We start from the raw sequence: 15,288 nt of genomic DNA, 5'->3' as shown, positions 1-15,288 counted from the left end.
TATTAAAATAATGAATAAATACACAGTTCTTTAGTTAAGGTCTGCTACCTTATCTAAAAATGAAATATAAAATAAGGTAGTTTTATTAATTCCTTGCTAGAATTGGCTTAAAATCTATTTACCAAATAAGAAATAGTAAACTTTAAGTCTTACCCAGAAAGCAGACGTATTATGAACCACTCCTAATATCTACATAAAACATTTCACCATTTTAATTTAGTTTATGACATTTTTCTTGGAATCGTATTATTGTTCTACCTCAGAAAAAATCCAATCAACCAACTGCAGAAGTTATGCTGTTAACCTTTTGAAAGAGGCAAAAAGTTCCTTGGGAAAACTTAAAATAACTTGATTAACAATTACCAGTGCTGAAAAGGACATTAAAAATTGGTGAACATTAAACTTGGTTTTGCTGTATTTCACCTATTATTAATGCAAAACAGAATGGTAAAATTTCCAAATGGAATATGTTAAAGAACTAAAACCAGAACACTGGTAATATTTCATTTGCCTTCTGATACCGACATTTTCCAGAATGAAAACAGTCACATCTAGTTTTACAGAACTTGAAATTTGTAAGTTCAAGAATGGAATTAAAATTCAACTTAGGGGGGAAAAGCAAAATATAGCTAAGTGATGTCCAAACATCAAATAAAACCTCAAAGGTAACTATGGCTGCTGTTTTCTTCCAGTCATTTTTTCCATAAAATGTTGGCTGTGTCATAAGGAGTCTCCTGTGCTTTCTATCAACCAAGGCCTGCTGAAGTACAACACATTCCCTTTGTAAATTGAACCTCAGCTGAAGTGTCGAGCAAGGCGGGCAGATCTATAGTCAGCACGAAGTTGTACGAAGGAGTGAAGTATGTTCTTGTCCAGATTAGCAAGTTGTTCTCCTGAGCAGACTTGCTTTAAATTGTCTGGGGCAACTACCAGAAGATTGCAAAGTGCATGCAGAGTATCGAAAAGATGTAATACCAATGGAATCTGAATTGAGAGAAGGAAAAAAATAACATTGAAACGAAATAATTTCCAGTTTTACAATTAGTTTGTAACTTCTCACATACAGTCAGTCAGGACTTACTGGTATGGGAGGAGTTCTAGACATGAGAAATTTTTTTAAAGCACCTAAAGGGTTAAAACTCAAAGATTTCAGTAGTTACATAAAATCTATAATCTTTTAAAAAGGTATTATGTCACTTTCCTTTAATAGTAACAATCATTTTATACTTTGGTGGACTAGAACTAGTTATCTATCATTAATATAGCACTTTTCTTAAATAATTCAAACCTTAGGAAAAAATGATTTCAGAGAGACATACATGAAGAAAGGGTATTATTTTCCTAATGTGTGACATATATAGCATTAGCCATGGATGTCAATAAGGTCAGGACTGTGGAACTGAAAATAAAACATGAGGCAAAATGTGTTAATATTGAAAATATGATTGGAACAACACTTCTTCAGGTAAAGATGTATTAGATCTCTCTCACACAATATCAACAAAAGTTACAAACTTTTCACTAGTTATTACATACAAGTAAATATAGATTTTTAACAGTCTGACTTATGTTCCTGAGCCTATTTACAAATTTGATATTTATGTATACATACCTTGAAGTCTTTGGCACATTTCCTATATTCAGCTACATCACAAATTGCTAACATGCCACCCATACAACTGTAGGAATACTGTTGAAGATGCTCATAAATAAGTCGATGAAAACGTACTCCAAGTTCCATTAAAACTGTGTCTACATTTTTCCCATCCATGGAGTTTTTAATCTTCTCCACTTGTTTTCGTACATAAGCACAGACTTTTACACAGGCCTGTAAAAGTTTTTATACACTTATTATACAGAAACGTATATTAGCTCAGCTAAAGAGAAAATACATACAGTTTCTCATTAATCTCTAAGTATAAAAAAAAAACTTAGGGCATAGTAAGATACAACAATGAAAATGTTAACAACGTATTAACAAAGCAGATATTCTTTTAGCAAATTGAATCATTTTACTCACATTAGTATATTGAATTAAAACATTGTTTTCATCTTCTGGCTTAAAATCTGTTTTCTTTTGTTCTGCAGTCAAGATATGCTTCATTTGTCCAATCATACAGTTTAATGTCCTAGAGAATTAAGAACACAATATATTTAATCATGTAATTTATTCTACATTTACTTTTATATTACTTGTGCTAAATTAAATGAAAATTATTTAATTTCATGCCACCATAAAACTATTTTGCTGTCGGTAAACTCTAGATTTTAGAAAAAGTAAGTTCTAGGTCTTAATATCAAAGAGCTCTTGGTTTTATCATCTTCCTGCTCAAAACAGAGGGCATATTCTTTGAACAATACTTTATTTAAGAAAATCTTAAAAATCTTAGAAGCCTGTTACTAATTCGTTCCCTTAACAACCAAGGATCTTCAAAGGCAAAACAATATACAAGTTGAGTAACTCTTATCTAAAATACTTAGAATCAGAAGTGTTTTGGATTTTTTTAGATTTTGGAATATTTGTATATATACATGATGAGATATCTTGGGGATGGGACCCAAATCTAAACATAAAATTCATTTATGTTCATATATACCTTATACACAAAGCCTGAAGGTAATTTTATACAACACTTTTCATAATTTTGTGCATGAAACGGAAGCATCAGAAAGCAAGGGTGTGACTATCTCAGCTACCCATGTGGACAATCTGTGGTCGTTTGGCATCACCATCATGCCTGACTCTGAATTTATATGCTACCAGAGAACAACCATTTTTTTTACATTTATTCGCATGTAAGTATTTAACAGTAAAAAATATGACGTGCCATTAGTACAGTGAAAAAAATAACGTGTTCAGGGTAACTAAACACAGTGGCAATACCATAATATTTGCATTGGCTATTAAACAGCAGCAACGACAAATGGCAGGCTTTCAGTCTCCACCTATGATGTTGTATTTTGATTAAAAGGTTACTGTGCACTGTACTGTTTTTTTTTTTTTTTTTTAGGTGACAAGAAACATGCAAAGCAATTGAGGGACGAGGAAGCAGGTCCTCTAGGGATGAGCAGGCATTCTGCTGAATGGCTTTTTAAATGTTTCCTCCAGTCACCTGCCACATTAACAAGAGTTTTTATCTTAGAAGTCTCTCTTTAATTTTTACAAACTGACATGGTTCTTTGTTCTGTTATGAATGCACGCTGCCCTAATCCTTTACTAAGCCTATAGCACGTTTTCTTCTCCATGTCGTCTATAGGCACTTTTTCGGCAGTGTTGGCAACATCATCTTAATCATCGCTATTATCACGATCACCTTGATTCAGAACCATTTTGGCTATTTCATTATCAGTCAATGAATGAATAACTGGACCCTCAATATTGATGTTAAACCTCTTCAATTTCCACTTTGTTCAGCTTACTGATGGACTCTGAAGGTGTATTTTTTGCATATGTAAACAGGTCAGACATTTTTTTCCTCACTTCACATACAGAAAGAATCCTTCAAAGTCATTACTTTGTTCATCATCATCACTGAACATAGTCATAGGCCAGGCATGCACAGCTATGTCTTTAGTCATTGTGTCCCAGGTGTTGGCAACAGCACATAAGGCATCCTTCATGATAAACTCCTTTTGAAAACCTTCCACACCCATACCTCTTTTCGATGCTGCTGGCATGCTGAACAACAAAGTGTTTTTATAATTATTCTTCATTGATCTAAGAAGATCCTGGTCATGAGGCTGAATTAATGAAGCTACATTTGAGAAAAAGTACAGTCATGACTTTTAATGAATTTCACCTGGAGGATGAACAGATCTGTTGTCAAATGACAAATCTTGCAGTTGTCATCCAGTCCGTCTTCCCTGCAGTAAAAGCAAGCCACTAGTACAAAATGTTTATGAAACCAATCAGAAAAAATGTTGCTGATAATGCATGCATTTTTGTTAGCATAATAATGGACTGGCAAGAAATTCACTCCTTGAAAGCAGTGTGGATGCAAGATTTTGCCTATTACAGCAAGTTTTCACTTATGCGTGCCTGCTACATTAGTACATCCCAGTATAGTTATACTGTCCTTGGCATCCTTAATTCCTAACGGTCTGCCTCATCAGCTGTAGTCAGGGTCCTTCTGGAGCAATAATGCCAAAACAGTGATGTTTCATCAGCATTATAGACTTGTTCTGGCATCCGATTTTCATCAGTGATGACCTTGGCAAACTTGTCAATGAATTTCTCCACTGCTTCATGATCAACAGATGCTTTTTCACCACAAATATTTAAAATGCAACTAGCCTATTGAATATTCACAATTCCCTTCAATTTTCAGTTCATCCAGGATAGATTTTTGTTTCATGATCAGCATACCATTAAATGGCATGTGTTCACTACAATGCTGATGAATCCATTCTTTCGGTACATGATTGAGACCTTCATTTTTAGTTTATGTAGTGTTTTTCTATTTTTCATTAACTTCTGTTCACCACTTTCAGCACAGAACTTCAATAGTTTTTCTTCTGTTTCTTTAGGTCACATATAGTGGTCATTCTAACACCATACTCTTCTGTAAGATGTTTCACACTTATGATGCTATACAGTTTCTCCAATAGCTTGACTGTGCTATAGATAAACATAAAGGCTTCCTCTTTTTCGTTTTTTTCTTTTTCTTTTTTTTAGCTCTGTTGCCTAGGCGGGAGTACAGTGGTGTGGTCATAGTTCACTGCAGCCTCTAACTCCCAGGCTCAAGTAATCCTCCTGCCTTAGCCTCCCAAGTAACTGGGACTACAGGCACATGCCACCATTCCTGGCTACTTTTTTTTATTTTTTGTAGAGACAGGGTCTTGCTATGTTGCTTAAGCTATTCTTGAACTCTTGGCCTCAAGTAATCCTCCTGCCTCAGCCTCCCAAAGAACTAGAAGACTTATATACTGAAAACTATAAAATATTGCTAAAAGAAATTAAAGAAGACATAAATAAATGGAAACACATCCCATATTTGTGGATTGGAAAAATTAATATTGTTAACATGTCCATGGTACACAAAGTGATCTACAGATTCAATGTATTCCCTATCAAAAGTCCAATAGGATTTTTCACAGAAATAGAAAAAACAAACCTGAAATTCAAGTGGAACCACAAAAGATCCTGAGTAGCCAAAGTAATCTTGAGTAAGAACAACAAAAACAACAAAAAATCTGGAAACATCACACTTATTGGTTTCAAAATATATTACAGGGCTATAGTAATTAAAACAGTATGGTACTGGCATAAAAGACAAACAGACCAATGAACAGAATTCAGAGCCCAGAAGTAAATCCATGCATTTATGGTCAACTCATCTTCAACAAGGGTACCAAAGCCACAAAACAGTGAAAGGATAGTCTCTTCAATAAACAGTGCTAGGAAAACTGGATATATACACACATAAAAATGAGACTGCACCCTTATACAAAAAAATCAACTCAGATTAAAGATTTTAATATAAGACCTAGAACTGTAAAACTATTAGAAGAAAATATAGGAAAAAATTTCTTTTCTTTTCCTTTTTTTTTTTTTTTTTTGAGACAAGGTCTCATTCTATCGCCTAGGCTAGAGTGTAGTTGTGTCATCATAGCTTACTGCAACCACAAACTCCTGGGCTCAGGCAACCCTTCTGCCTCAGTCTCTCAATTATCTGGGACTACAGGCATGTGCCACTATGCCCAGCTAATTTTTTCATACTTTTGTAGAGATGAAGTCTCACTATGTTGCTCAGGCTGGTCTCAAACTGCTGGCCTCAAGAGATCCTCCTGCCTAAGCCTCCTGAAGTGCTAGGATTACAGGCATCAGCTGCCATGCTCAGCAAAAAAAAATGCTTCTTGACACTGGTGTTGGCAAAGATTTTTTTGGATATGACCCCAAAAGCACAAGCAATAAAAGCAAAACTATGCAAAAGTGAGATTTTTCTCAAACTAAAGAGTTTCTGCACAGTAATGAAAACAACCAATAAAGTGAAGAGAACCAATAAAGTGATTTTCTCCAATAGGAGAAAATATTTCCAAACCATACATCCCACAGGGGGTTAATATCCAAAACATATAAGGAACTCAAGCAATTCAACAGCAAAAAAACAGATAACCCAATTTTAAAAAGGGCAAAGGACCTGCATAGACATTTTTATAAGGATGACATATTATACAAATGGCCAACAGGTACATGAAAAGGTGCTCAATGGCACTAGTCATTAGGGAAATGAAATATCAGTTCACACCTATTAGGATGGCTATTTTTCAAATAAAGCAAGAAATAACAAGTGTTGGTGAGAATGTGAAGAAAAGAAAGTACTTGTACACTGGTAGGAATGTAATTCCTACACTGGTAGGAATGTTGGTAGGAATGTAAATTGGTACAGCCATTATGGAAAACAGTACAGAGATTTCTGAAAAAATTAAAAATAGAACTACTATATGACCCAGAATCCCACTTCTGGATATATAGACCTATCTGGTTTTATTGTGTTTTGCTTTGTTATGCTTTGCAGATATTATGTTTTTTATAAATTGACTTTAAATCAATGATTAAGCTTAGTGAGAAAAGCGTGTCAAAAGCTGAGATAGTCCAAAATAAAAAAAACCCTCAAAATCCAACAAAAATAACATTCTAATAAGGATGAAGGCAATATGCAAAAATAAAATCAAATGTTATAACAAGATGGTAGAATTAAGATAGATTTCTTTAAAAATTATTTTCATGCTGCTATGACACAGTGTTTTTCCAATTTAAGAATTATAAGAGAAAAAAATAAAACCAGCAACTTGCCTATCAATGCCAGTATCCAATTTCATCTCCATTTGTTCAATTATTTCTTTTTTCTTCTGAAGGCATTCAGATAACTTAGGAGAAGAGCTATTATATATTTAAAGGAGGAAAAAAAAAATCACATTAAGAACCTTATAATTTCTAAATCTTTTCACATGCAAATGCTATTATATTATGTACCTTTATAAATACATATACACACATATTATTTTAATTTGTTCACAAATCCAAGCAGCACGTAAGAAGGAATTACTTAACATTCACTATGCCTAATGTATTGTAATAGTCACACTAGAAACAATTAACCAATTAAAAGGGAAGAAAGAGGACGATTTAAATTTGTTACTCTGATCCCTAAACAGACATCACCTAAGAATGTGATTTTGAAATTTTGGAATTATTTGGTTTCCTTTATAAATAAATATCTAGTATAGTAATAAGAAAAGTCATAGGGTATCACGAGTATTAAGAACATAGTAAATCATACTAATTAAAATTTGGAGGCTAACAGCCAATCCAGTTATATTTAGCTTTCTTAAGTTTAAAAAAACTTGACAATCATATTTGTCTTCTGAATGCTATCAAAAATGTTAAAAATATCAAGGAATGTGCAACCCTAAGAATTGTGTGAATTCTCTGTTATGTGGCCTAACAGTTCTTTAAAAGTAAATTCCCTTTCAAAGAATCATAAGTGATCTCTGAGTCTGTTTCCGGACTAGTCTTGGCATATCAATATTTATAACAAAATGCCAAAAATTTTATATATTTTTTCTCTTTAATAATAGTGCTAAAAAGACAATTTTGCAAAGCATGTTCACATATACACTATCTTATTTCTCACATGCTTTAAAAAGTTCACATAAATTGATATAAAGATATAAGCTAAACCTTACTCAATGCCTCACCAAAATCTGTCCTATTAATCTCATAAATTTTTTTGTATCTCTTTATATTACAACAAGTGGATACAAGTGGACTGTGTCTGTTGGATCTTTTGAAGGATGTCAAATTTGCTGAGCTCCACTAAGCTGGAGGTCCTCTTTCACAACAGATTTCAGTTCTAGGTTTACGACACATTAAGTCTTTTCAAATATATCAAAATTAATAACATAGTAGAAAAAGAAAACAGGAATACAAGGATGAAGAAAAAGGACTTTTACATTTTATTTCATAAGGACTTTTATGTTTTATTTCATAAGGACTTTTATGTTTTATTTCATATCACCTATCCTGTTTGATATTTTTATGAAAACGTCCTATTTTTAAAATTTAATAAAAATATATGCAGAATATTTTAATATTCATTAAAATATCAATGAAAATCAGAAAATTTGACTAACCTTATTAGTGGCATAAGGTGATCATTAAACTGCTTGTCAAAAAGATGAAAAATAGTATTGGCCTGTTGTACAACATCCAAAAAATAGAGATTTGCATTCCTAGAATCTGAAGAAGGAATGCCTAAAATTGGAAAGCATACATACGTTAGAATTACCCTTGAAGAAATTCATCTTGGCAGTAGAAAGAAAGAATGTGGTTTTATATACACATAAATAAAAGTAATTTCTGTTTTAACAAATCAGCAATGATTTTTATGGACAGAAGAGGAAATATATAAACAAACTTAAGCTTATTATTAATAAAACTCACCCTAAGTTATTTTGGTGTTTAAATTTTCACCATCTACTTAGCCTTCACGATTTGCTTAGATAAATCAAAAAATAGATCAACAAACCATCTTGGGCTCTACCTTCTTCCCTTTCTCAACTCTCTGGTGTCCAATGATTCACATGAGACAGGAATACATTCTTACCATTTTTCTTATAACCAGGCCTCTCATCTCTGATAATACTTAAAATAATTTTTTCTTTTTTTTTTTTTTTCGGAGATGGAGCCTCACTCTGCTGCACAGGCTAGAGTGTGGCGGTGGGATCATAGCTCACTGCAGCCTGGAACTCCTGGGCTCAAGCGATTCTCCTGTCTCAGCCTCCCGAGTGGCTAGGACTACAGGCTCGCACCATTGTGCGGGCTAATTTTTTTTATTTTTTGTAGAGACAAGTTCTCGCTGTGTTGCCCAAGCTGGTCTTGAACTTCTAGCCTCAAGTAATCCTCCTGCCTCTGCCTCCCAAAGTGAAAACAGTTTTCTTATTGGTCTTCCTTGTTCAAGTCTCTTTATATTTTATCCTATATACCGCTGTCATAGCAATGTGCCTAAACTTACACATTTCACTTACCACTACTAGTGCTCTCCATTATTTCCTCAAAAATTCTCAAAATCTCCTTACCCTCTACAGAATCAATCAAGCCACTCCACATTCTGACTCCAAAATGTCAGCTGACCTCTCTGGATTTCAGTTTCCTTCTTTTTGTAAAGAATAACAGAAGACCTCTAAGGTCCCTTTTAGCTCTAGATGTTTATGTTTCTAGCGAAAATTAAAAGATGTAAGAGACTAAGAAAAATATTCACAGCTAATGAGAAAATACAGGCTTAATATCTAGAGTCCTTTATAGCTGCGGTCCCCAATCCCACTCATCTGCAGCCTGTTAGGGAACAGAGCTCCATTTCCCCCCTCTTTCCATACATACCCTGCCCGCCTCCCCCCAACCCCCGCCCCAAGTGAAAAATTGTCTTCCATGAAACTTAGGAAGGGGGAGAAGTGCACCCACAGCAGGAGATGAGCAGCCAACAAGCGTATTTATAGCTGCTCCCCATTGCACACATCACCACCACCTCCACCCCAGTCCGTGAAAAACTCTTCCATGAGACCTGTCCCCTGGTGCCGAAAAGGTTGGGACCACTGTTAGGATGATAATTTTTTTTCAAAGTCTTAAACATGCAAAACAAAGGTGATTTTTTTCCCCACAAAAGACAAAATTACCAATTGATAAGAAAATTAAAGGCTCCGATACAAATAAACTTACAAGAGAAAAAAATTTATACATACAGAAAATACTAACCTATGCTATTAATGAAAAACATGAAAATTAAGGCAATATTGATGTATGTTTTTAACCACTAAACTATTAAAGTTTTTGTGGAATACTCAATAATTACAGAAAAACTGGTACATACATACATGCCAGGAGCAGCATAAACTGGTGGAGAAAGAAAACCTTTAGGAAAATAGTTTATATTGATATGAAAAAACAAAAAAATTATATAGCAACACTGGTACATACATACATGCCAGGAGCAGCATAAACTGGTGGAGAAAGAAAACCTTTAGGAAAATAGTTTATATTGATACGAAAAAACAAAAAAATTATATAGCAACAATTTTAAATTTTGTATACAAAATCTATCTCACACTTTCACTCTGGGATTTTATCCAAAGAAAATTAATCAAAATCAGAAAAATAATTTTAAGCTCTACAATATTCAATGCAGCATTATTTATATTACCAAAAACTTGAAAAGATGCAAGATGTCTAATAACAGAGTGTAGTAACTTTATATGTATGTGACAGAATTTTATAAAATCATTAAAAATAATAGCAGTGAATACTAACTAAATAGCTGCTTGGAAAATACTTATGAATATGAGGAATCTATCCTACAAGGTAATTTCCTAAATCTTTCCAAATTGAGAATAGTGCCTGGAGATGCCAGATTTTCATACTAGCTAAATTACAAATCCTTCATACCACACATATATAAATTCATGTTACTTTTTTGTTATCTTCTTTATCCTCACATCTTTGAGGTATTACCAATATAAACTGCCATATTAAGTCATTTGCAAATGGCAAACGTTAAATATTTGATATCAAGGGTCTGCTGTAATTAAGTTTTAAAAAATGCTCACCTATGTCATAAGAGCAACAGTGTGAAAAATGGGTAAGAAAAACCACAGTTAAGGCAAAATGACTGAATTATGGCTAATTTTGGTTCAATATTAGAAACTTTATGGAATGTATATAGTCCATAAAAATTTTGAGTTATCTACTATGTACTTTTTAGATGTTAGAGTACAACAATGAATAAAACAGACAAAATTCCTACCCCTAAGAGAGCTTACATGCTATTGTTTCTACCCAGAACACTCTCTCTCCAAATACTCAATTTACTCTTTCACTTCATTCAGCTCTCTGATTCATGTCTCCTTAGAGAGGCCTTCTCTGACAATCCTTTCAAAAAAAAAAAAAAAAAAAGCCTTCTGCCCTTGAATCTTCTATCCTAACTCCCCATTACTATTCTCTACCCCTTACCTAGTTTTACTTTTTTTCATTGCACTGCTACACATTTGTCTATCTTTTCCACAAGAATGTAAAACTCCACAGGTACAGGAGTAGACACTTAATAAGTATGTGTTAAATGAATGAATTCTGGTGAGTGGAGGTAAACATTAATAGAAGAAAATTTCACTGTGATAACTGCTATAAAAAAAGTTAATTCAATGATGAGATAATGAGTAACTGGGCTGCAAGAGGAGGACTACTTTGGTTAGGATAATCAGGAAGGGCCTCTCTGAGAAGGTGACATCTTAGTTCAGATCAGTTGGTTGAAAAGCCAGCCATGAGAAGGGCTGAGGCAAGAGCATTTGAGGGATGGGGAAAATCAATTGCAAATAGCCTAAGTGAGGAAAAACAACAAAAGTCAGAGTGACTTGAGCAGTGAGGGGGGATGAAATATCAATGAGGATGAATATGTAAGAGGCTAGGATCAAAAATCATGCTTTTCTAAAGAGTTTGTTGTTGGTTTCCCTCTAAGAGTAATAGGAAGCCACTAAAGGGTCTTAAATAGGGAAATGACAATTAAACTGGCTGTTACACAAAGCCAGTAATAGAGGGAAACCAGTTATAAGTAGACAGATAAGATGGTGTTTAAACTAGGATGGCATCCAAGGAGATACAGAAAAGTAGATGAATTTGAGTTATGGTTGGAAGTATTAATATACTGACAGGACTTGTCAATGGGTTGGCTGTCAGGGTTGATGAAAAGAAGAATTAAGGTAACTCCTGGGTTTGAGTGAAGCTTGTTTGAACAACTAGTAAATGGTAATGTCTTTTTTTTTAATTGACATATAATAATTATACATATTGATAATGCCTTTTAATGACATGGGGAAGAATAAGAGTGGAACAGGCTTAGAAGGAAGATAAAGACTTTCATTTCGGATATGTTAAATTTGAGATGCCTACTGATCAAGTGGAGAGATCAAGTGGGCAACTGGATTAATAAGACTGGAACACAAGTCATTGTTACACTACTAATACTATGTAGTAAGCCCAAAGGACCAAAAGCAAAAGAAAAATTTTAATATGAATCTATTCCTTTCCAGACTTATTTTTTAATATTTTCCTTTCTAAACCTTACAATACACAATTCCCCAACCAATTGTTTTCACCTTGACTTCTGTTCCTTGACATTTTATAACTCACAGCATTATAATATGTTGTGCCTATACTGTGTCACATATTGTAGTGACTTACGTAGCTTATTACTTTACTCTGCTGGATGTAAACAATATAAGAGGACCATTTTGTACAGCTTTCGGCACCTGGCAAATCTTTTCATGGTAGAAGCTCAAAATTCTTTGCTCTGAACTGAATTTGACATGCAAAGATGATTATATATAAAATAAACAATATTATGCATATAGTTTAACCAAGCAGGACGAAAGGAATTTAACACAAGTGTAACACAAATATACTTACCAGCAAGTCCTGTTTCCAAAGCATAATCAATATGCTCAATACATAAAAATTCCACAAGAATGGTAAAAATTCTAAAGGCATTCCTTGGTAAATCAGAAGGATCAGAGAGCTTTAAAAACAAACAAACAAAAAAATCACTCCTCAAGTCTACCTTTTTAAAAAGCCAACTTTTTTTTTTTTAGCACTCAATTTTGTATAAGACATAGTATTTTTCAGGTATCAAAATAACTCATATCCCACCCCCTCACACACACACACATACACACACACAATTATAATAGTCCACATTTTTTTATAATTCTCCTGACTTGCAGCAGTATTTCTCAAACTTGGATTGTAATCCATTAATGAAATCCAAGTATACTTTTATAAAATACATTCACACACATATACATATAATTTGCACACAGGGCTACTATGTAAAATGCATTTCTTATTGCGGGCCAAAGAGGTTTGATAGCCACCTACTGAACAAGAGCTATTCTAGTAAAACTCGTAATTAAAAGAATTCTTCATTTTATTGGGGAGTGAAGATGGGGAAGTTAATAACAGATGCACTATAAAATATGACAGGCTCAAATCACAGTTTCATCATTTCCTAGTTGAGTGAACCTTTATTTCCTCTATTTCCCTATTTGTAAGATGGGAATAATATTAACAGTACTTGATTCTAGCCTTGAGTTGAGAATAAAATAAGAAAATAAATGTAAAGTTTTTTTAGCACAGTATTTGGCACATGGTGAGCTCACAATGTTCATTTTGGTGCTGCCACTTCTAAACTATTTAGTAAAAGAATTATTAGTTAGTTATGCTGAGAAAATGAAATCCCTCTTAAAAATTTAGAAAATGACTCATGACTTCTTCTCACTGCTTTCTATATTATTTATAAATTGATTTCTCCCTTTGTCAAAGCTATATTTGTAGCCTCCATTCATGTACCCTTTCAGGGTTAACACTTAGTAGCTGATGTATAAAGTTGGGAGTTGATGAAGAATTCCATAACCAACTTTAAATCCCCACTGATTATAAATACCGATTTAGTATCACTCAACTCCTTTCTTGGTCTTCTTAATAACTACCCCAACCTTCACCCTTCTTCAGTCTCTTTACCCCAACCTTCACCCTTCTCCTTTGCTGACTGATGGTCAAAAAATACCCTTAACCTTCTTCACAAGCCATAAGGATAAATTAAGTGTCTCACCCTTCTGTTTACATCCAAACATTCATGCATAATAGATAAAAGAGGTAGACTGAAAATTGGTTAAGGATATAGAAGACGTCAACAACCTAGGCAACTGGACCAAACTGACATTTATAGAATACTCCATCCAACAACATCAGGATATACATTTTCTTCAAGTGGACACAAAACATTTATCAAGATGGACCATATTCTGGGCTAAAAAACAAATCTCAATAAATTTAAAAAGGATTCACATTGTACAAAATACATCCTCTGATCACAATGAAATCAAATTTGCAATCAATAATAGAAAGATATCTAACAAATCCCCAAATATCTGGCAACTAGATAATATACTTTGAAATCACTCTTGAGCTAAAAGAAACCAAAAGAGAAATTAAAAAGCATCTGAAATGAATGAAAATAAAACATAACATACCAAAAATTTTGGGATACAGCTAAAGCAGTACTTACAGGGAAACTTTTAAGATTAAATGCCTGTATTAGAAAAGAAGAAAGGTCTCAAATCAATGACCTCAGCTTCCACCTTAAAAAACTAGAAAAAGAAGGCAAATGAAACCAAAGTAAATAGAAGAAAAAAGTAATATAAAGTAGAAACCAATGAAATACAAAACAGAAAAACAAAAGAGAAAAATTAATAAAACCAAAAACTGGTTCTTTGGGAAAATCAATAAAAGTACTAAACTTCTAGCCAGATTGGTCGGGGGAAAAAAAAAATGACACAAATTACCAACACTAGGAATGAAAGAGCTGACATCACCATAGATTCTACAGATACTAAAAGGATAATAAGAAAATACCATGAATGATTTTATTACAATAAATTCAACAACTGATATTAAATATACAAATCCTTAGAAGACACAAACTACCAAAGCTCACTTAAGAAGACACAGATAAACTGAATAGTTCTTTATTTACTAAAGAAGTTGAACTGTAGGTAAAAATCCTCACACATAAAACTGCAGGCCCAAATGACTTCACTAGTGAATCCTACCAATTATTTAAGAAAGAAAGAATACCAATTCTACACAAACTCTTCCAGAAAACTGAATAATGAGTGGTGGAAACACTTCCAAACTCATCCTATGAGGCCAACATTATCCTGTTACCAAAACCAAAGACTTAAAAGAGGCCAACATCCCTCATGAACACAGATGTAAGAGTTCTTAACAAAAGTTTAGGAAACCTAATCCAACAATATATAAATAGGACAATGGTCAATTCATGACCAATCAGGGTTTATGAAAGGAATGCAAGGCTAACATTTGAAAATCAATCAATATAATTTACCATATTAACAGAATAAAAAGAAAACATTTGACAAAATCTAACATCTAATCCTTGCAGAAACACTTAACAAACTAGAATCAAAAAGAATTGTCTCAATCTCAAAGAGAACATCTATGAAAAACCCAGTTAGCATCACACTTAGTGGTGAAAGACTGAATGCTTTACTCTTAAGATCAGGAATAATGCAAGGTGTTTGCTCTCACCACTTTTATTCAACATTGTGCTGGGAGTATGGCCAGTGCAGTAAGGAAAAAGAACAAACTAAAAGGCATCTATATTGGAAAAAATAAATAAAACTGTCTTTATGGGCAGATAATATGACAGTCTACATAGAAAA

General features: G+C 33.5%; 1 protein-coding gene across 1 annotated transcript in view; it reads right to left on the bottom strand.

Annotated features, from left to right (window-relative positions):
* Positions 1–188: 188 nt before the first annotated feature.
* EXOC5 (exocyst complex component 5) overlaps positions 189–15,288 on the bottom strand; it is a 63,734-nt gene continuing 48,634 nt past the window's right edge. The window contains exons 12-17 of the mRNA XM_012663735.1: positions 12,455–12,563; positions 8,137–8,257; positions 6,797–6,883; positions 2,021–2,129; positions 1,613–1,828; positions 189–984 (exon numbers count right to left, since the gene is read on the bottom strand). Of these exons, the coding sequence (XP_012519189.1) occupies positions 796–984; positions 1,613–1,828; positions 2,021–2,129; positions 6,797–6,883; positions 8,137–8,257; positions 12,455–12,563 (831 nt within the window). The 3' untranslated portion in view covers positions 189–795. The remainder of the gene's footprint in view (positions 985–1,612; positions 1,829–2,020; positions 2,130–6,796; positions 6,884–8,136; positions 8,258–12,454; positions 12,564–15,288) is intronic.

This window comes from Propithecus coquereli, unplaced genomic scaffold, assembly GCF_000956105.1.
Source record: "Propithecus coquereli isolate 6110/MARCELLA unplaced genomic scaffold, Pcoq_1.0 Scaffold83, whole genome shotgun sequence".
In the NCBI taxonomy this organism is placed as follows: Eukaryota; Metazoa; Chordata; class Mammalia; order Primates; family Indriidae; genus Propithecus; species Propithecus coquereli.
This window is presented reverse-complemented; position numbering and strand designations above follow the sequence as displayed.